Below are 21,874 nucleotides of genomic sequence, written 5' to 3'. Positions count from 1 at the left end.
TGGTGTCTGACCTGGTGGGAGCTGGGTGAGCAGGTCCAGGGCTGAGGCGGAGAGCCGGGCAGTGCGGCCACGGCTGCCCTCCCAGAAGGAGCTGGGGCCTGTGTGAGCTGGGGCCTGGTGTGAGCTGGGGCCTGTGAGAGCTGGGGCCTGTGTGAGCTGGGGCAGGTGAGCGAGCTGCTTCTGGTCCCTGTCTTCCTTCCTCCAGTGTGGGGACGACCTTCGCCAGGACATGCTGACCCTGCAGATGATTCGCATCATGAGCAAGATCTGGGTCCAGGAGGGCCTGGACATGCGCATGGTCATCTTCCGCTGCTTCTCCACCGGCCGCGGGAGAGGTCAGTCAGGGCGGGGTGGGCTGATGGCTGGGCCGCCGCCGAGGGGGGCGTCCTTGCTGCATGCCCTTCTGCCGTTCCTCAACAGGAACTCTGTGCTTCTCCAGGAAAATGGAAAGGGCGGGGTTATTCCGGTAGAACCTATGGAACAGCATAGAAACGAAGGCAGGGAGAGAGACTCATGAGATAAAGCAGACTTGGAGACTTGGCAACCGTGTATACTGTGTAGACTTTGGATTCTGATCCTAACAGACCCAACTGTGGAAAGATATTTTCTGAGACAGTTGTGGGAAATCTGTGTATAGGTTGGGCTAGATCAGATCAGATGAAAGAATGACTGCTGAATTTTTAGAGTTAATGCCATAATTATGTCCTTGTTAGTCATACTTGGAATACTTATGAGTGAAATGGCATGTATGGGATTTACTTAAAAATACTCCAGATGGGATTGAGGCAGGAGGAGGCTGGAGGAGAGAAGACGGAAGCAGGGCTGGGTAATTGAAATAGATGAAACAGAATTAGCAAAGTGTTAATTTTTGAAACTGGGTGATGGTGATGTGTGAGTTCATGATGCCTTTCTTTACTCTTACATGTATTTGGAAATCCCATGATAAAAATTAAAACAGTAAAAGATGATGGCTGTGAGCTGGGGACACCAGAGTCACAGTGTGGAATATGAAAGCAGGGCCGTATCTTTCCCCTTAGTGTATATATATTTTAATTGAGCTATAACTGCTGCATAGTACTGTGCCGCATGTATACATATCCCCCCTGCCTCAGTCTTGCCTCCCCCGGCCCCTCATTCCGCCTTCTAGGTCGGCACAGGGCGCTGAGCTGAGCTCCTAGTGCTATCCAGCAGCTCCCACCGGCTCTCTGCTCTACGCAGAGCGGTGTGCATGTCTGTCCCAGTCCCCAGGTCGTCCCCTGCTGCCTCCATTCTCTGTGTCTGTGTGTGTTTCTGCCCTGCAAACAGGCTCATCTGTGCCATTTTTCTAGATTCCACAAATACGCCTTATTACACAGTATCTATTTTTCTCTTTCTGATTTACTTCATTCTGTATGGCAGGCTCTAGGTCCATCCACTTCTCTACAAATGACCCAATTTCATTCCTTTTTATGGCTGAGCAGCTTTCCGTTGTGTATCTGTACCACGTCTGCTTTACCCATTCATCTGTTAATGGACATTTAGGTTGTGTCCGTGTCCTGATTATTGTAAATAGTGCTGCGATGAACATTGGGATACATGTGTCTTAAGTAAGATTTTCTCCGGTCATACGCCCAGTAGTGGGTTTACTGGGTCATATGGAACCTCCATACTGTTTTCCACAGTGGTTGTGTCCATTGACCTCCCCACCCACAGTGTAGGAGGATTCCCTTTTTTATACAGTCTCCAGCCTTGATTGATTGTAGATGTTTTTATCTTTGACCAGTGTGAGATGAGACCTCATTCTAGTTTTGATCCACAATTCTCTAATAACTAGTGACATTGAGCATGGTTTCATGTACCTCTAGGCCATCTCTATGTCTTCTTTGGAGAAATACCTATTTAGGTCTTCTGCCCATTTTTTGATTGGGTTGTTTGTCTTTTTGATATTGCGCTGTATGAGCCATTGGAATATTTTGGAGATAAATCCCTTGTCAGTTGCTTTGTCTGCAAATATTTTCTCCCATTCTGAGGGTTGTCTTTTCATCTCATTTATGGTTTTCTTTGCAGTGCAAAACCTTTTAAGTTTAGTTAGAGCCCATTTATTTCTTTCTGTGTTTAGTTTCATGACTCTAGGAAGTGGGTCAAAAAAGATCTTGCTGTGATTTATGTCAAAGAGTGTTCTTCCTGTGTTTTTCTCTAAGCATTTTGTCCAGTCTTTCATTTAGGTCTTTAATTCATTTTGAGTTTATTTTTGTGTATGGTCTTTGGTGTTCTAATTTCATTCTTTAACATGTAGCTGTCTAGTTTTCCCAGTGCCAGTTATTGAAAGAAACTGTCTTTTCACCATTGTATATTCTTGCCTTCTTTGTCATAGATTAGGTGACCATAGGTGTGTGGGTTTAACCTCTGGGCTTTCTTTTCCGATCCACTGAAGCACATTTCTGGTTTTGTTCCTGTGCCATAGTGTCCTCATTATTGTAGCTTAGTCTGAAGTCAGGGAACCCGATTCCCCCAGCTCCGTTTTTCTTTCTCAAGATTGCTTTGGCTTTTTGGGGTCTTTTGTGTATCCATTCAAATTGTAAAACGTTTTGTTCTAATTCCGTGAAAAATGCTGTTGGTAATTTGATAGTGATAGCATTGATTCTGTAGATTGCTTTCGGGTAGTAAAGTCATTTTCACAATATTGATTCTTCTAATCCAAGAACAGGGTGTATCTCTCCGTCTGTTTCTTACAGTTTCATCAGTATCTTACAGTTTTCTTAGTACAGGTGTTTTGCCTCCTTGAGTAGGTTTGAAGGTACAGGTGAAGGTGCAGCCGCTCAGTCGTGTCCGACTCTTTGCGACCCCGTGGACTGTAGCCTGCCAGGCTCCTCCGTCCAGGGGATTCTCCAGGCAAGAGTACTGGAGTGGGTTGCCATTTCCTATTCTTCTTGTTGCAGTGATAGATGGGATTATTTCCTCAACTTCTCTTTCTGACCTTTTGTTGTTGGTGTTTAGGAATGCAGGGTCTTTCTGGGCATTACTTCTGTGTCCTGCAGGTTTACCAGGTCCATTGATGAGCTCTAGAAGTTTTCTGGTGGCATCTTTAGAATTTTCTGTGGACAGTATCATGTCGTTTGCAAACAGTGACAGTTTTACTTCTTCTTTTCCAATTTGGATTCCTTTTGTTTCTTTTTCTGCTCTGATTGCCATGGCTAGGCCTTCCAAACCTGTGTTGCAAGTGTGGGCAACAATAGCGGCAAGAGTGGACACCTTGTCTTATTCCTGATCTCGGGAAATGCTTTCCGTTTTTCGCCATTGAGAATGATGTTTGCTGTGGGCTTGTCATATATGGCCTTTATTATGTTGAGGTAGGTTCTCTCTATGCCCACTTTCTGGAGAGTTTTTTTATCATAAATCAGTGTTGAATTTTGTCAAAAGCTTTTTCTGCATCTATTAAGATGATCATATGGTTTTTCTTCTTTGTTAATATAGTGCAACACATTGATTGGTTTACATATATTGAAGAATCCTTGCATCCCTGAGATAAAAATCCCACTTGATCGTGGCGTGTGATCCTTTTAACATGTTGTTGGATTCTGTTTGCTAGTATTTTGTTGAGGATTTTTGCATCAGTGTTCATCATTGATTCTGGCTGGTAATTTTCTTTTTTGTGATATCTCTGTCTGATTTTGGTATCAGCGTGATGACGGCCTTGTCGAATGAGCTTGGTGGTGTTCCTTTCTCTACAGTTCTTTGGAAGAGTTTGAGAAGGATGGGTGTTAGCTCTTCTCTAAATGTTTGATAGAATTCGCCTGTGAAGCCATCTGGTCATGGGCTTTTGTTAAAAGATTTTAAATTGCAGTTTCTGTTTCATTACTTGTGATTGCTCTGTTTGTATTTTCTGTTTCTTCCTCATTCAGTCTTGGAAGGTTGTGCCTCTCTAAGAATGTGTTCACTTCTTCCATGTTGTTCATTTTGTTGGCATGCAGTTGCTTGTAGTAGTTACTTCTGCCCTGCTGTATTTCTGTGGTGTCAGTTGTAATTTTTCCTCTTTCATTTCTAATTTTCTTGATTTGAATCCTCTCACTGTGTTCCTTGATGAGTCTGGCTAAAGATTTATCCATTTTGCTTGTCTTCTCAAAGAACGAGCCTTTCATTTCATTGACTTGCTATTGTTTTCTTCATGTCTATTTTATCTCTGCCCTGATTTTTATGATTTCCTTCTTTCTACTAACTTTGGGTTTTGTTTGTCCTTTCTCTAGTTGCTTTAGGTATAAGGTTGATCTTTCCCCTTATTATCAAACTTTGTGCAAATGTCCAAGGGCTTAATTTATAGGGACACATCCAGCAAAGCTCCTGTAGTCCTCTCCTGACAGATGTCTTTTCTCTGCTCTGGAGAGTGACTTGGTGTCTCCGCTCACAGGGATGGTGGAGATGATCCCCAACTCTGAGACCCTGCGCAAGATCCAGGTGGAGCATGGGGTGACCGGTTCCTTTAAGGACCGGCCGCTCGCTGACTGGCTGCAGAAGCACAACCCTGGGGAGGACGCGTATGAGAAGGTAGGACTGGAGAGGGGGGTGAGGCTGGGGTGGGGTGCGCGTGGCCTGGTGCCCTGCCGGGTTCCCCCAAGGCCTGCGTGTGCACAGCGAAGGCCACTCAGCTGTGCTGGGAGGGAAGAAACACTCTCGGTGGACTGGTGCCTCCCAGTGTCTAGAGGGGGTCACATGCCTGATGTCAGCTGCCCGAGCGCATCCTCTGGTATCCAGCTGGGAAGCCTTCCCTGGCTCCTCTGGCAGACTGGGTTTGGAGGAAGGGGCGCCGTGTCAGTCATGGGTCCTGTCCACGTCCTCCTGTGCCTTCGGAGGGGTCCAGTGGTGCTTTGCAGAATAAGAGTTGGAAGAAACTTAACAGATCATTTTATCCACCTCCTCCTTTTAATTAATGTATTTTTTAAATTGAAGGATAATTGCTTTACAGAATTTTGTTGTTTTCTGCCAAACCTCAACATGAATCAGCCATAGGTATACATATGTCCCCTCCCTCTTGAACCTCCCTCCCATCTCCCCATCCCACCCCTCTAGGTCATTACAGAGCCTCTGTTTGAGTTCCCCGAGTCATACAGCAAATTACCATTGGCTATCTATTTTATCCAACTCTTCTTTTTCATAGATGTGAATTAAGGTTCATTCAGTTGTTCCCGGTTATGGAGTTGGTTTGTGGTGTGCAGGGTTGAGGGTAGATGATGACACCAAGATGATGGAAAAGGCAGTTGACTTTCCTCGGGAGGGGCTTTCCTGGGTGGTAGGGCTCGGTGACCTGCCTGGTTTTGTGGCTGGTCCACAGCCTCACGGCTCTTGCCTCTGGGTTAATCATGTTTAAGGGCAAGAGAGGAAGTCATGATCACCACGCTCGTAAGAGAATGACCTTAAACCAGGACGCGAGTTTATGGGGATCTATATATACTGACTTTTCTTGACCAGTGCCTTTTATCCCTCAGGGAGAACCTACATGGGCAGCCAAATTATAATCAGAATGTTGTGGAGTGAACATGTGATTAGATGGTCTTCCAAGGCCGTGAGTGTTTGCGTTCCGCAGGGTTTAATTCCTGGCCTGCTGAGCTCTTTGTGCTCTTCTTGGGCCAGTTCATCATCTGTTACTTTACCCCCCTTGCTGATGACTTCCAGAACCACTCCCTCTTCCCTCTTACCGCCCAGTTGCTGGGCCTCTGCTTGTGTTGACCTGTGCGTCAAACTCAAGTCAAAACTGAGCTTTCTGGCTCTCTTTGTCCTCTTGACACCTGGTTTTTGTGAGTTTCCTGAGTGATAAGGCTCTCTGTGTGGTCTCCCAAGACAGAGCCGTGAGTCCTCTGCTCTCTATTTTACTTCGTTCAGCTTTTCGCTGTGCTGGGCCTCCACCGCTGTGCGTGGCTCCTCTTTGCAGGGGCTTCTCTGGCTGCAGAGCCGGGCTCTAGGGCACGTGGTCTCAAGCAGCTGTAACAGGCAGGCTCTGGAGCACAGCAGGCTCAGGAGTTGCGGCACTTGGGCTTAGTTGCCCTGCGGCATGTGGGATCTTCCCAGATGAGGCATCGGATCTGTGTCCCCTGCATTGACAGGTGGATTCTTAACCTTAACCATTGGGCCACCAGGGAGGTCTGAGGCATAAGTCTTCCTGATGCCTCCACTCTGCTTCACCGAGCCCTGATGATTCTGTTCCCCAGGGGCCTCTTGACTCTGTCTTATTTCTTCTCATGACTTCTTTCAGCCGGTTTCTGTCTGCCCCCTGAACCGCTGGAATGCCTCTCCTCTTCCCATTCATTCTCTGCTTGATTTCTGAGGCTTTCAAAATAAAGTGCAAACTGCTAATATCACTCCTTTGCTCTCTGTTCTTCAAGGACTCCTTGTGTCCTAAGAGATGAGCTTATCGTCCACGACACTGCTGCAAAGCCTCCTGTAACCCAGCCCCGCCGACCCCTGTGGTCTCCTCCTCTGCGCCTCCCCGCCCACGACACTGCTGCAAAGCCTTCTGTAACCCAGCCCCGCCGACCCCTGTGGTCTCCACTGCGCCTCCCCGTCCACGACACTGCTGCAAAGCCCTTTGTAACCCAGCCCTGCCAACCCCTGTGGTCTCCTCCTCTGTGCCTCCCCGCCCAGGACACTGCTGCAAAGCCTTCTGTAACCCAGCCCCGCTGACCCCTGTTGTCTCCACTGCGCCTCCCCGTCCACGACACTGCTGCAAAGCCTTCTGTAACCCAGCCCCTCTGACCCCTGTGGTCTCCTCCACTGTGCCTCCCCGTCCACGACATTGCTGCAAAGCCTCCTGTAACCCAGCCCCTCTGACCCCTGTGGTCTCCTCCACTGTGCCTCCCCGTCCACAACATTGCTGCAAAGCCTCCTGTAACCCAGCCCCTCTGACCCCTGTGGTCTCCTCCACTGTGCCTCCCTGTCTTACGGTCACTTATGTTATAGCTTAGGGAGCCACTTCCATTTCCTAGATTCCTTTAGACAGTAGTGCTCCCTTTGCCAGGAAAGCCCTTTCTTCCTTTCCCCATCCCTCCAAACCCACCTCCTCTATGTGGTGAATGTTAAGGTCCTTTACCCTTGGAAAGAAGTAATATTGTTTCCACCCTCCCTTGACTCCATATACTGTTTATACTAACATGTATTTTTCAGGTATTAAATAGCCACCATAGACAGGCATTGTACTTGGTGTTGGAATTGTGATTACTCCTTGCCAATGTAATAAAGAGTCATAGTAAATGTTATAGAAGTTTGTACAAGAATACACACAGAAATTCACTCAGCATCTCAGCGTTTAATATCAGTCTTTCAGAGGTAACTCTCAGCTCCTCTAGCCTTCCTACTAGGATGATGCAGGTAGTTTCTTACGGCGCCTTCCAGGAGGGAAAAGCTAGAGATGCTTGTCCCTTGGCCAGCTACTCAGCAAACAGAGTACCCCCATCCTACACGTGAAACCCCTTAAATCAGGAGCGCTCTCTTTAGACGCTGAGACTTCCTGCCAGTAAGCAGCTAACACCCTGTGTAATCAGGTGAGGAGACTTTAGTCATTTACTCTGTGATATAGTATAGGCATACAGCTGCTTCGTAAGTCGAAACAGGATACATTTCAGGTAGCAAGAATACCTGTGACAGGAAGACAGGTAGGTAGAGATGGTCAAGACTGAGAGTTGATGGGTTATTGAGCGGTGTCTTCTCAGTTACGTATTTCCCTATCATAGAAGTCATCTTTTTTTTTCAGGATGTACATTCTGTAAGTTCTTCACGAACTTTCTATTCTTAACTTCCTGGGGATTAGTCATCTGGTTTACTTTAACAAGTAGCTGGGAGATTTCTGTATTTTGAAATAGTCCTGTGGAGCAGCCGAGAGGCTGCTGGGAGGTAGGATCCCTGGACCCTGGGAAAGGGAGAGCACTGATCTCTGAATGAGTGTTGGTGCCTGTAGGGGATTAGCAGGGAGGAGTCAGTGCCGGCTGGGAGGGTCTGGGCACTCAGGAAGGTCCCTGAAGCCTGGGTAGAAATTTGCAGAGGGAGGTGGCGAGGGCATGTTCTATAGCTGGGAAACTTTCTCTCATGCCCAGTTTCCTGCTTGGCTCTGACAGCTGTAGCCTCTGCTCAGGTCTTTCTTGAGGTCTTCGGAATTCTCTGAACCTCCCAAAGAGGATTTGGAGGATGAAAGGTGTCCATTCACGATTTCCATACATTTTTACTGGAAAGCCAGATAAGGGGGCAGATATTAACCAGATAAAATAAGGTAGATCTAACCCCTTACTCTCCCCCTCCTGCTTTAAACTCAGAAATAGCTCTGACACATTTTACCAACTAAAGATGTCTGATTTTCAAGTGTAAAACACCCTCTAGAAGGGTTCAAACTCCCTCAGCTCTTCCTTGGAGTGAGGTGAATTTAAGTAGATTAGCATTATTGGTTACCGAGAACACCAGAAATGGGAGCTTTATTGGGGATGGGGATGCAGACAAAAGAATTCTGAGCAGGGTCAGGAGGGGACCTTTGAGTCCGCTGCCTTGGTGCTATGCTTGAGTTAAGGTCACCACAACGAGGTGGGAAAGCTGTAAACATCAAGCCTGCCTGATTCTGGGCTGGTCAAGCCTGGGCTCCTGAATCAGTCCATTGTCCTCCCAACCAGTTTCCCGAGGAGAAAGAAAGGTGCAGGAAGTGGTGTGTTTCGCAGATAACAGATATATTGCGGATAGTGGATATACGCGTATAAGCCTCCCGTCTCCTTTTTGCCCCGTAAGATACAGGACAAGCTTCCGTGTGCCTCAGGGTGTATGGCAGTGTGTGATGGAGGCTGAGCAGGCAGATGTGAGAGCCCCTGGGCTCCTGGGAGAGGGTCAGGGCGGGCTTGGGTCAGCCTGGTTTTGCCCTGGGGTCCCTGTGCACCGGCTTTACGTCCTGCCGTCTGCGTGCCCTCCTGTCAGGCTGTAGAAAACTTCATCTACTCCTGTGCCGGCTGCTGTGTGGCCACCTACGTCCTGGGCATCTGTGACCGACACAACGACAACATCATGCTGAAGACGACCGGCCACATGTTCCACATAGATTTCGGCCGCTTCCTGGGCCATGCCCAGATGTTCGGCAACATCAAGCGGTAAGCAGCCCCCTGAAGCCAGCATGTGCGTGTGGGCCTGGGAGGTCAGCGGAAATGGTTCAGAGCTGGAACGCAAGCCCACGATGGGAGAAGGCCCCCACACCACAGAGTGTGGCCCCTGGGTTGAGCAGCTCTGGGGAAGAGAGCACTGAGGCCTTGCAGAAGAAGGCAGGGACCAGCCCTCCCCACTGCCTGCTGAGGGCTGAGCAAGGGGAAACGAGCCCAGACCACAGCCAAAAGAAGTACCAGATACCCGGAAGAACATCACTAGCTCACAGGCAAGGGACCAGTGGACGATGTGTCTGGGCATCTTCTAAGGTTAAAGTGGGAAAAGAAACAGTGTTGGAGGAGCCCGTGGACCCAGTGTCACGCAGGTTTCGAGGGATGAGGGGAAGCTCCCCCGACAGCCCACATGGTGAGCCTCCCCTTGGTGCTGACCTTCTGCCTGTGTGTTCCCCTTGGCTCAGGGACCGCGCCCCCTTTGTCTTCACCTCGGACATGGCGTATGTCATCAACGGGGGTGACAAGCCTTCCAGCCGCTTCCATGATTTTGTTGACCTTTGCTGCCAAGCCTACAACCTCATTCGCAAGCACACCCACCTCTTCCTCAACCTTCTGGGCCTGGTGAGGAGCTCCATCCCTTTCTGAAACCCTCCTTCTTATCATCTGACACCATCTTTAAGACTCTCCGTCTTGCTTCCGGAGATCTGCTTCTCTGAGCCCGAGATAAAGGCAGGGCCCAGACCACCTGGGGACAGTGGTGTCTGCTGGTGTCTGACTTCCTGCTCCAGACCCCCCAGCTCCTGTGGCCTGCCAGCCGCTGCCCACCGCATCTCCCTACCACCCTCTAGAAGGGTTAGGGAGCGAAGCTGTAGAAAATCTTGAACGCCTGGTCCTTACAGACACCCTCTCCTCTTTGCTCTTCTAGATGTTGTCCTGTGGGATCCCTGAACTCTCAGACCTGGAAGACCTCAAGTACGTGTACGATGCCCTGAGGCCTCAGGACACGGAGGCCAATGCCACTACCTACTTCACCAGGTGAGACGCTGCCTACGAAACAGTGCTGCCCATTCTGGTAGGTAATTTCCAGGCCGCTCGATGGGGAGGAGCTGGGCTAGGGAGACGGGAGAGGCTTTGCTCTGGTGGCAGAGCTTAGAGTTGACAGCGTGGGTCAGTTGTCTGGCTTGGGTAAATCATTTTACTTCTCTCGGGCTCAGTCTCCCGCCTGTACTTGGGTGCTGACCTTTACACAGAGGTATTGCGATCCCCTGCTTGCTTTCCCACCAGGTCACGGTCAAGGACGTTGTCTGTGGGGCCATGTACAATAGGGATTTTGTAATAGTTTTTAGCTCTCTCGATTGGGACCTTCCCCCTTGTCAGAACATGGAATTTCATGGTTCCATTTTCCCACATTTGATGTTTTCAGACACATTATGTATGGAAGCAGGAAAGTGCCTATGTACTAATGTCTACGGTTTTATCCATTTTATTATGTACCCTTTTGGGAAGTTAGCGAGTTAAACTTTCTCTGGGGCTGACCTTTCCTTAGGAACTAAAATCTCTGTGTTGGGTTTTGTTTGGTGAGGATCTGTTGTCCCGAAGCTTGAAACTCAGTTTGACAACAGTATTTAGACTTTTACGTGGTGACCCCACGGTGGCATCCCACAGTCCCTTCCTACTTTGGCCCAGGCAGGCAGTGAGGGGAGACGAGACCCCCAAGGTCCACAGGAATAAACTGTGTTCAGATGACTGTGTGCAGTCATGTCCTTATAAGGCTAGCACACAGGGGACATGATCTGATCTGAGCTGCGTGTTAGCCTCCGGTGTCGGGCGATATTCCTCGAGACGCAGCTCTGCCCAGGCAGCGGGGACTTGGGTCTGTGGTTGTAACCTTTTCTTCCCATCCTTCTGCAGGTTGATAGAGTCCAGCCTTGGCAGTGTAGCCACAAAGCTCAATTTTTTTATTCATAACCTGGCTCAGATGAAGTTTTTAGGCTCAGATGATCGGCTGACCCTCTCCTTTGCTCCACGAACACACACTCTCAAGAGCTCAGGCCGCATAAGCGGTGTGTTTCTCTGTCGCCACGAGAAGGTCTTCCACCCCAACAAGGGCTATGTAAGTGTCTGCTCCAGTCTGGCTGTCTCCTGCTCCCCGCCACCTCATTTGTTGTGGCTCTGTTTCTTTCCTTCCACACTGTGGGTGCTGGAGCTGGCTGAGCACCCTGTGCTGGGGGCAGTTGCAGACCCTTTCCCCTCCCCTGCCCGAGTGGCCTGCCTACTGTCAGGGAGATGAGTTGGATGGCTGTTCCCTCTGAGCCGAGGGTCTTGTGAACTAAGGATTCTTGTGAATCTTTGCTTTCATTTTCCTGCATATGTGTATTATCTTCGTCTCCATTAGAGACATTTTTATCTTCCTCCTTGTGGAACGCATAACTCTTCCAACACACACACGCACACATACACACACACCCTCTGTCCCCTCACCTGCCCTCTTCATTGGTTTGGCAGGGTGTGTTCACTAAGATTTGGGCTTTGCAGATTTACGTGGTGAAGGTGATGCGAGAGAATGCTCACGAGGCCACTTACATCCAGAGGACGTTTGAGGAGTTCCAGGAGTTACACAATAAGCTGCGGCTGCTCTTCCCTTCTTCCCTCTTGCCCAGGTAACTGCTCCGCCTGCTCTCTGCACTGAGGGGTAGCGGGAAGGGCAGCTGGGGGCTGGACAGCACAGTCCTTGGGAGTTAAGACCTGCGTCCTTGGTTTTCTTAACTGGCAGTGTGCGATGACAAGCGCTCCCCCTGCTGGCCGTGCGCTTCTGAGGCTCTCAAGTGGTCTTCCTCCAGCCTCAGAAACAAGCCTGGGTGCACCTGCTAGGGCGGCAAACTGGGCCTAAAGGCAGGGGATTGACGGCGTCTGAAGATGTTTTGAAGTGTCTAATCTTCTAAAAAGTATTTTTGAAATATGTAAAGAAAATGTGAGGTATATACAAAATGGAATATTACTATACTACATGATTCCACTTATGTGAAGTGCTTAGAGTAGTCACATTCATAGAAACAGCCAGTAGAATGGTGGTTGCCAGGGGGAGGGAGCAAACGGGGAGCTGCTTAATGGGCACAGAGCTTCAGTTTCGCAAGAGGAAAAGGCTGGAGGGGGATGGTGATCATGGTGTCACCACAGTGTGAGGGCGTTTAGTTCTGAACTGTACACTTACAAATGCGTAAGACAGTAGATTTTATGTTAGATGTGTTCTACAGCAATTTTAAGGAGCCGTTTTTCAAATAGAGTTTGAACCATGATCAGCTCCAGAGCTGCGTGAGCGCTTCTGGACAGCTGCAGTGCTCTGCTCAGCACTTTGGGTTTCTCTTCCGGGGTCCGTGGAATTGTCCAGTGGGAGATGCTGCGCGTGCGTCCTCGGCACAGACCTGCGGAGCCGGGCGAGGCGTGGAGTTGGGGAGAGGTCCCTGGGGAGGGAGGCCGGAGAAATGCGGGTCAGGTGGCTGAAAATGAAAGTGGAATGGCACTAAAGGCTGTTGCTTCCTTTTCTCCACCGTCTTCCCACCGGCCGCCAGCTTCCCCAGTCGCTTCGTGATTGGCCGCTCGCGAGGAGAGGCGGGGGCCGAGCGGCGCCGGGAGGAGCTGAACGGCTACATCTGGCACTTGGTCCACGCGGCCCCGGAGGTGGCCGAGGTGGGTGGCCCTCTGTCCCTGGCCGGCCTGGCGCCGCTGAGAGGTGGGGAGTGTGGACGGAGGCGGGTGGCCATCGCAGAAGGCGCTTGGGTTTCCTGGGTCTGTCCGGGGAGAGGGGAGGGCAGTGGGTCGTGGCACCCCAGCCCCATTGAGCTGCGCGCAGAAACGTGAAACCCAGACACGCAGCCGGGCACACGGAGACACAGATCTGTGTCAGCTGCCGCCACACAGTGCTTGTGCTAAGCAGGAGCCTGAGGAGATGGAAGGTTTCTGAACAGGCTGAGTATGTGCACCACCTGGATTTTTCTTTTAAACAAGTGGTGTTACAATTTGGTATTATAATGGTCATAAAGACAGAGAGTCATCAGGAGTCTCATCACCCTAAAAAACCGTCTAACCCCATTTCCATGTTTCCTTCCTATCTGGCCATATATAAATGTGACTTTTATAGTTTTATAGTGTTTTTTTAATTTTTACTGAAGTGTTTATAGTTAGCATAACTTTAAATATCTATGCTAAGTTAATATACTGACTTGCAATACCATCTCTTTAACCATTCGCCTCTTGAAAGATATTTAGATAATGCCCCTCCCCACCTTTTCACTATTAATGCTAGAGTGGGTATTGCCACACATTTTAGTTTTTGGTTTTGTTTCCCTAATGGCTTAGGAAACATTCTCAAAAGTACGATTTATAGCCCTTATCCAAGGCTGGCTTAAGCTAGGGATCGAGCCTGGGACCAGGCAGTGAAAGCTCTGAGTCCTAGCCACTTGCCTGCCAGGGAATGCCAAGAACAGGCTGCTTTTGAGTTGATGTGACTACTTTTATTTGCTTTCTTTTTTCAAAACTTTTTTATACGGGAACTTTCAAACATACAGAAAAATAGAGACACGGTATAATGAATACCTATATATTCATCACCTAAACAGGTATTATTTTTTGCCATGTTTGCTCCATCTGTTTTTTCTGAAATATTTTAAAGTAAGTCAAAGCCATCATGACATTCTACCCCTAACTACTGTGCATCTCTAAAAATCAAGGACATAATTTTACATAACTGGACCGTTGTTACACCACCCAACTCTTAGCCCATATTTAGAATTTTCCTGTCGTCTCCCAAATTCTTTAAACAGTTGGTGTTTTTGAGCCATGACCCAAATAAGAACTGCATATTACATTTGGTTATCACATTTTGTAAGTCTCTTTTAATGTTGAGGAGTTCCTTTTTTCACTGGGCCGTTGTCTTACTGAGGAATGACCCTGTTTTCTGATTCTATTCCAGTGTGATCTGGTGTATACCTTCTTCCACCCCCTGCCCAGGGATGAGAAGACTGCAGGCAGCAGCCTGGCTCCCAAGTCCTCAGGTATGGGGCCGTCTCTGTGACGTTTCTGCCAGCTTCCCTGTTGTGGTTCAGTCACTCAGTCGTGTCCGACTCTGTGACCCCATGGACTACAGCATGCCAGGCCTCTGTCCTTCACCATCTCCCAGGGTTTGCTCAAACTCATGTCCATTGAGTCGATGACACCATCCAACCATCTCATCCTCTGTCTTCCCCTTCTCCTCCTACCTTCAATCTTTCTCAGAATCAGGGTCTTTTTTTAATGAGTCAGTTCTTTGCATCAGGTGGTCAAAGTATTGGAGCTTCAGCACCAGTCCTTCTGTTACCGAATTCGCAAGCCTGTGTGCCCGATGCACAGGAGGCCTATCAGTATGAAACATTAGAGCCTGGAACAGAGAAAGGTTTTGTTACAGATTCATACAAGGAGATGGGTGGCTCATGCCTTAAGGACCCCAATGTTACTGAAAGCTTTCAGCAAGGCTTTCTAAAAGCAAAAGGTGAAGGATGGGTGTGGTTAGTTCTTGCAGACTTCTCAGTGTCAGAGTCTTGTTCTTGAAGTTAGGTCAGTGGTCAGGTAACAACAGTCCTGTGAATCTCTGCTGGACAAATGTTATTCTCTGTCCTGATAAGAAAGGGCAAAGTCCCAAGGCACAACTTTAACCCTCCAAGGTCCCAGTCCTGGCTAAGGGGAGGCATATCTCAGCTGGCAGCTCCTCAGGGCCAGGTTCCCATGTCTTGCCCAGCTGTCATCCCTGACGGAGCCTGGCATCTAACCCACTGGTCCTCAGTCTCCTCAGGTTGCCCAAACGGGGAGACCAGGTCCCCCAGACTGTGACCAGGCAGATGGCCACTGCTAGAGGGTCACAGAGACAGGGACGGGGGAGAGGGGCGCCGCTCCTCAGGGCCAGGGCTAGTGGAGGGCCTGAGTGAGGGCTGCCAGGAGTCATGCGCAGTCTATTCCCTGGGCCCCCCAGCTCACCACTGGCCCGAGGCTGGGTAAGCTGGAGGGCCTCCAGGAGAAGGCCTGGATCTGCCTGTTACTCACTTCCACCTGATGACCACCATACCTCTGACCCTTGACTCAGCCACTTCCCCAGTGCTCCCTCGCTGACAGTTACGAGTGTATTCTTCCTCCCTCTTCTAACCCTAACCCTCCCTCTTCTTAGTATCTTCCGCTTCTGTTAGGTCCATGCTGTTTCTGTCCTTTATTGTGCTCATCTTTACATGAAATATTCCCTTGGTATTTAATTTTCTTGATGAGATCTCTAGTCTTTCCCATTCTGATTCTGTTGTTTTCTTTCTATTTCTCTGCTTTGTTTACTGAAGAAGGCTTTCTTATCTCTCCTTGCTCTTCTTTGGAACTCTGCATTCAGTTGTATCCATTCCTTTTCTCCTTTGCCTTTCTCTTCTCTTCTTTTCTCAGCTATTTTGTAAGACCTCCTTTGACAACCATTTTGCTTTTTGGACTTCTTTTTCTTGGGGGTTGTTTTGATCACCGCTTCCTGTACAATCTTACGAACCTCTGTCCATAGTTCTTAGGGCACTCTGTCTATTAGATCTAGTCCCTTGAATCTATCTGTCACTTCTACTGTATAATCATAAGGGATTTGATTTAGGTCATACCTGAATGGCCTAGTGGTTTTCCCTACTTTCTTCAATTTAAGAACCAATTTAACTTCTCTGAACCTTCCGAAAGGTAATTTTTCCTGCCCCCATTTCTTCCCAGGTCTCTCCTTGACTCATCTCTGTTCCTTGGCTTACTGGCTAAAGAATCTGTGGGGTCCACAGCTCCTTGAGCAGATTTATCATGGATCTACTTACAGACTGAAATTGGATAGACTCACTCCAATCCAAGTCATGCTGGCAGACAGCAACCTAAGTCATGCTCGCAGATGCCACGTGGCCGATCCCTGATGGGATATCAGGAATCTGACATGGAGATAGGGCAGGGGGTCAGAAGAAAACAGAGACATCTACCTGGCACCCGATGGGGCAGGGCTGGCCCCCTGACCTTTCTCTCTGTCCTTTGCCCCTACAGAAGGCACATGGGCCCGGCCGGTCGGGAAGGTTGGCGGAGAGGTGAAACTGTCCATCTCCTACAAAAACAATAAACTCTTCATCATGGTGATGCACATCCGGGGCTTGGTAAGTGCCTGCTGCTGCTGCTGCTGCTGCTGCTAAGTCGCTCAGTCGTGTCCGACTCTGTGCGACCCCATGGACGGCAGCCCACCAGGCTCCTCCGTCCCTGGGATTCTCCAGGCATACACAGTCCTTATTGGGATCTTTATCTTCTGGCACTTTTCTGACTGATGAGACCTGTTTTGTACCCCCCTCTCATGAGAGTAATCACAAAAGTTTCTAGATGAGTCCCCAGTGAGCCTGCTCCCATGCTAGGCCTATGGTATGACCAAGCAACACTGGACACAGCTTCTTACTACCTGTGGCCTTTGGCAAGTAGCCCAGTAACTCTTAGCCTCATTAAAATGAGATAATGTTAGCGTCTGCCACATAGGATTATTATAGGGGTTAAATGAGATAATGCATGTAGAGTACTTAACATAGTGCCTGGTATTATTATTATTATGGTGATTATTATGAGAGAGACCCAGGGGGCCTATTCCTGGTTATAGAGGTAAGGCAGCCATATGACATCCTTCAAGCATAATCAAGGGAGTGTATAATTACTAAATTTTTGATGTGTTTCTGAGAACCTTATGAGTGGAAGGGGAAGGGAACTCATAGAATACCTACGGAGTCCTGGACTTTTGCAGGTTGCGGCACTGCTGTGTGGCAGGAGGTCCATGAGGTCTGGAATCAGAGGTGATAGGGGTTCACTCTCACAGCATCACTCATTCATTTTAGTCAACAAATCTTCATCAGTCCCTTACTGCGTGCCGGGCACTGATACGTTAGCTCTGGACAGGAGGACAACAAAATAAAGTCTCTGCCTTCAGCGAGTTCACAATATAGTAGGCAGAGGGAAACAGTTAAGTAAAATACACAGCAAGTCAGATAGTGGTAAGCACTTTGGTAAGAAGTGAAGCAGACGAGGAATACCGGGGTAGCAGGAGGGCATCAGCAGTTTCTCAGAGCGGCCAGGGAAACCCTCACTGATGAGGAGGTGCGGGAGGGCCATGTGTGTCGGGCCCTGCAGGGGGGCCAGTGTGACTGAAAGTACTGGAGCAGGGGGAGAACAGTGGATGCTGAGGTCGGAGAGGGCCGGCCAGGGCGGTGGTCCTGCGCTCAGGAGCATGGCTTTTCCTTGAGTGAGATGGGAGCCACTGGACGGTTTGAGCAGAGGCATGCCAAGATCTGACTGAAGTTTTAAAAGCATCAGCCTGCATGAGTCACTAATTGGCTGACTTTGAACAAGCAACTTCATCTCTCGGACTCATTTCTCTGCTTATCTCTCACTAGGGGTTTCCTGGGTCAAATGACAAAGTAGACAGACATTGGGTGAAGATATCTGGGGATATTATGGTTCATTCGGAACAGACCAAGTTCTGGTGTGCCCTGAGCATTCATATACAGAGTATAGACTGGTGTCATGGGTGATCTGATGTTTTAGGATGACATCTAACGTTACCGTGGTAGGTATTCTGGCAGAATGCAGTAGGCTGGCTGGGAAACATAAGTGATTGTGCATTGCAAGAAGCTGGGTGTGGGAGAAGAGAGACTGGATCAGGGAGTGGTCACAGGAATAGTGATACAGGGGCAGATAGACGGTTTGGTTTCTCATTCCCTTTGTAGCAACTGCTCCAGGATGGGAATGATCCCGACCCCTATGTCAAGATTTACCTCCTTCCTGACCCTCAGAAAACCACTAAGAAGAAAACCAAAGTGGCCCGGAAAACCTGCAACCCCACCTACAATGAGATGGTATGTGGGGAAGGTGATGGGCGGGGCTGGAGTTGGTAAACAAACTGTGCCTGGTTTTGTAAATAAAGCCGTGTAGGGCCATGGCCATTCCTGTTCGTTTAAGTCTTGCCTCTGGCTGCTTTCACGTTGTTCCAGTGGGGTGAGTATCTGTGACACAGACCAAACTGTATGGCTTACAGAGCCTAGTGTATTCCCTATTTGGTCCTTTATGTTAAAATGTTTGCTGATACTTAGGGTAGGGATTCCACAGTTGGGCGTGGTCTGTGGGGAGGAGGAGCCTACTGGCCCTTTGCTGATAATGAACTGTGGCCCCGAAGCTGAGCCTTCATTTGCTGGAACCCTGAGCTGAGAATAGGGTTCTTCGAAGGTCCCCTTGGGTACTGTATGCCTTCTGTATTCCCTTGGACTTTGGTTGGGGAAGTAAAGTGGTCTTACGCTCAGCCAGATCAAACCACCACAAACTACCTTTTTTTTTTTTTTAACCAGAACATTTTTTCTTTGTTAGGTTCACTTGTTCCCCCCCAGCATTTGTTTGTTTATTTGGCTGTGCCAGTTCTTAGTTGTGGCACACAGGATTTTCGATCTTCATTGAGGCATGTGAGATCTTTTAGTTGTGGCAGTAGAATCTAGTTCCCTGACCAGTGATCAAACCCAGGCCCCCTGCCCTGGGCGCATGGAATCTTAGCCACTGGTCCACCTGGCAAGTCCCTGAACCACAGCAGACAAGCACCTCCCCCTTCCGTGTTCCCTCTCTCACTGCCTCCCTCTCTTCCCACTTTGGCGTCTGCAGCTGGTGTATGATGGAATCCCCAAGGGCGACCTGCGGCAGCGGGAGCTGCAGCTGAGTGTGCTGAGTGAGCAAGGGTTCTGGGAGAATGTGCTCCTTGGGGAGGTGCACATCCGCCTGCGAGAGCTGGACCTGGCCCAGGAGAAGACTGGCTGGTTTGCACTGGGATCTCGAAGTCCTGAGACCTTATGAACACAGCGGAGCCCCGGCCTGGGACCCCAGGCTCACGGCAGAGCCGGGGAGAGGACTCGTCCCTTCCTCTGGTAGGGGCATGGCCCTCGGTGGGCCTCCCTGCCGTCCTGGCCTCCAGGGTGGGAGGCAGGGAGAGTAAAGATGCTCTCTGCTGTCCCCTCCTCTGAAGACTGCATTTGAGTTGGTTGTGATGAGCAGCCCTGTGGAGGCTGTGAGGTTGCAGCAAAGTTTTAAGTTTACCTTGTGTCAAGGGAGCAATGCCTGGTTTGAGGTGTGTGAGGTGTGCTGTAGAAGTAGCATTTAGCGGGAGGGTGGGTGGGTATCTTTATTTTTATTTTTAAAAAATGAAATAGTAATGTTGTCCTAACTGGACAGGAAGCCTTATGAGAAGGGACTTACATGTGCCCTAGAAGGCAAAAGAGGAAGACTATTTGGACTTTTTTTGATTAAGGTTCTTATTGGACTTTCCCCTAGGTTTTTGTTTGTTTTTTGTTTCTATCTATAGGAATTATTTGGGGAGGGGCCCAGTGGGCCCTTGGGGAGCACCCTCCCTCCCTGAAGCAGGTCAGGAGGGGCAGGGAGGGCTGGGTGTGCTTGACTGAGGCCTGCATGCTGGGCCTGTCTGATTTTGCCTCCAAAGGAGAGCAATGTGATGCCTGTGTGTGTAAGGAAGGGCCTTCCGGACGGGGTTCTGCAGAGGACCTGTGTTCAGGGACCTGGGCTCGTCTGGGGGGCGTTTTTCCTCTGGTCTGGCCCTATTCTGCTAGGACATGCCTTGAACACTGTCTCCTGCCCCTCTGTCAGCCTTTCTGGGGACCGTGCTGTCCCTGTGAATACGCTGGGGTGATCCCCCACAGGTCTCTCCCTTCAGCTTCCTCCGGTGGGACGGACTGCGGCTGGGTTTGGCCGCGGGCGTCCTGGCCCTGGGGAGGGTTCCGGGCTGCACGCGCCAGCAGGGCCGCGGGTGGGCTGGCCTCATCACCTGCCACTCCCTTCTTGCCACTGCTTCTCCCCCAAACTCCACCTCTGTCATGTTTTCTAATAAGAATTTCTTTCATTCTGTGGGGCCATAAACCTGTTATTCCGGAGCCAAAGGGATGCCCTGACTGAAGAAAAGGGGTGCGGGTGGGGGATCCCATCAAAACTGGGTTTTTTCCTGTGATTTTCTTTGGTTGTGTGGAGGCTGGATTGAGCTGAGCTGGGAGGGAGGGACTGGGTCTCTGAACTCTTATTCCTCTTCATTCCCTACCAAATGGATTTGAAATTCACTCGTGCGCTTTACTCCAAAGGGTTGTCTTCCTTGAAAAAAGAAGGAGCGACTTTGAATTTGATATTAACTTTTTAAATTGGTGGCTGTGTCCAGTGATTTGGGAATGGAGTTAAATGGGGGTACTCTTTGGATTGTCCTCCCCAGCTCCGACAAGGATCAGAAATTTCCCCTTTTGTTAACTCATTCCATAACTGGAGAAAGAAGTGCCATTGATTAAAGCCACAGAGCAGTAAGGAAGTTATAAACTTTTAAAGTAAAAATGCCAAGAATATAGCTGGCTGCTGTGAGCAGGAGTGGGGAGAGTGGGGAGCAGAGGTGGAACTTCTCCAGGTGAATGGACCAGAGATGTGTTACTGGCTTTTTGCCTGTAGCTCATTTGACTTTGACCCTCGATGCCCCTGATTTAAAGAGATCTGTGTACTGTACCCACTTCCCAGATGTCCTTGTATCTCCTACTTTCTCTGGAATTGTATTTTCTAATAAATTGATGTTTAGAAAAACAAAACTATCATTTTCAAGATTTGTTTATGTTTAAATGTTTAGGTTAAAACGTCTGTCATACGAGATGAAGATGATAATGTTAGTAATGGTTCCATAAATGATAACTTTTATATGCATGTGTCAGCTGAATCTTTCCTTACAACAACTTGATCAGGTGAGTAGTATTATCTCCCAGCTTACAGACAAGAGATAATTAAGTAATTTGCCTAAGGGCATAGCCACTCGGCCTTGGCTCTAGAATTTGAACCCAGGTTTGACTCCAAACCTGTGCTACTTTTTCTAGGCAGTGTTTAATACAATCCTTTAAGTTATTAAACACTCAATAGTTTTGTAGTGTTTTAATATACATGTCATTTTTTATTACAGCTGTGCTGGAAAGTAGGCTCATTTGTTAACTGTCAACATTTACTGGGCTCACCAGTCACTGTACCTGGGGGCGTGCCTCCACCGCAAAGAATACAGTCCTTGGAGCTGTGCACTGGGCCCTCTCTGATTTAGTCACTAAGTCGTGTCCGACTTTTGCGACCCCAGAGACTGTAGCCTGCCAGGCTCCTCTATCCATGGGATTTTCCAGGCAAGAGTACTGGAGTGGGTTGCCATTTCCCTCTCTACCAGGTAGCAAAGATTGCAAAGATAAATGAAGATGGTTCTCTGCATTTAAGAAGTTTACTGCCTACTGATAGTTAACCCAGCCTGTTTCATAAGAGAGGAAACAACCTTTGAGATGCCACACAACGATTATATTGTTAGAGCCGAGCCATCGCCCAGAATTGAACCCACATGAAAGCTGGAGGTGATGTGACCCTTGTTGCAAGCAGTTTACTCAGAAGTTTTCAAAAGTCTCCAGTGTGGAGTCATATTGGGACCTTTAGTAGTAACAGTAGTAAGTGATAACCTACCTTCTGTGTTTCTAAGTGGCTTTGAGATGTCACTGCAGTTCTAGGCAAGTCCCAAAAGACTTTTTAAAAGTTAGAACTCGAGTCTGGCAAGAGTCTTAGTTAAGGAAATTTCTTGGCCAAATGGGGTAGAAATCTGAACCACCCAGAGGGAGTGGGAATGAGGACTGGGAAGTGTGTGGGGAGGGGTGCCCAGGGAGAAGAGAAACAGAAGCCCAGGAGACTGGATTTTC

General features: G+C 48.9%; 1 protein-coding gene across 8 annotated transcripts in view; it reads left to right on the top strand.

Moving 5' to 3' along the window:
- Window positions 1-20,749, top strand: part of PIK3C2B (phosphatidylinositol-4-phosphate 3-kinase catalytic subunit type 2 beta) — a 68,691-nt gene extending 47,942 nt beyond the window's left edge. For 7 of the 8 annotated variants that reach the window (XM_042256937.2, XM_042256934.2, XM_042256935.1 and 4 more), the window contains 12 exons: window positions 206-335; window positions 4,385-4,521; window positions 8,917-9,086; window positions 9,554-9,710; window positions 10,015-10,124; window positions 11,001-11,202; window positions 11,625-11,749; window positions 12,659-12,776; window positions 14,059-14,140; window positions 16,155-16,261; window positions 17,867-17,995; window positions 18,786-20,749. In XM_042256937.2, the coding sequence (XP_042112871.1) occupies window positions 206-335; window positions 4,385-4,521; window positions 8,917-9,086; window positions 9,554-9,710; window positions 10,015-10,124; window positions 11,001-11,202; window positions 11,625-11,749; window positions 12,659-12,776; window positions 14,059-14,140; window positions 16,155-16,261; window positions 17,867-17,995; window positions 18,786-18,974 (1,656 nt within the window). In that variant the 3' untranslated portion in view covers window positions 18,975-20,749. Of the gene's footprint in view, window positions 1-205; window positions 336-4,384; window positions 4,522-8,916; window positions 9,087-9,553; window positions 9,711-10,014; window positions 10,125-11,000; window positions 11,203-11,624; window positions 11,750-11,862; window positions 12,597-12,658; window positions 12,777-14,058; window positions 14,141-16,154; window positions 16,262-17,866; window positions 17,996-18,785 lie in introns of those variants that run through there. The other variant, XM_042256938.2, reaches the window with a different exon arrangement.
- The last annotated feature ends 1,125 nt before the right edge of the window (window positions 20,750-21,874 follow it).

Source organism: Ovis aries, chromosome 12 (assembly GCF_016772045.2).
Source record: "Ovis aries strain OAR_USU_Benz2616 breed Rambouillet chromosome 12, ARS-UI_Ramb_v3.0, whole genome shotgun sequence".
NCBI classification, from domain to species: domain Eukaryota; kingdom Metazoa; phylum Chordata; class Mammalia; order Artiodactyla; family Bovidae; genus Ovis; species Ovis aries.
This window is presented reverse-complemented; position numbering and strand designations above follow the sequence as displayed.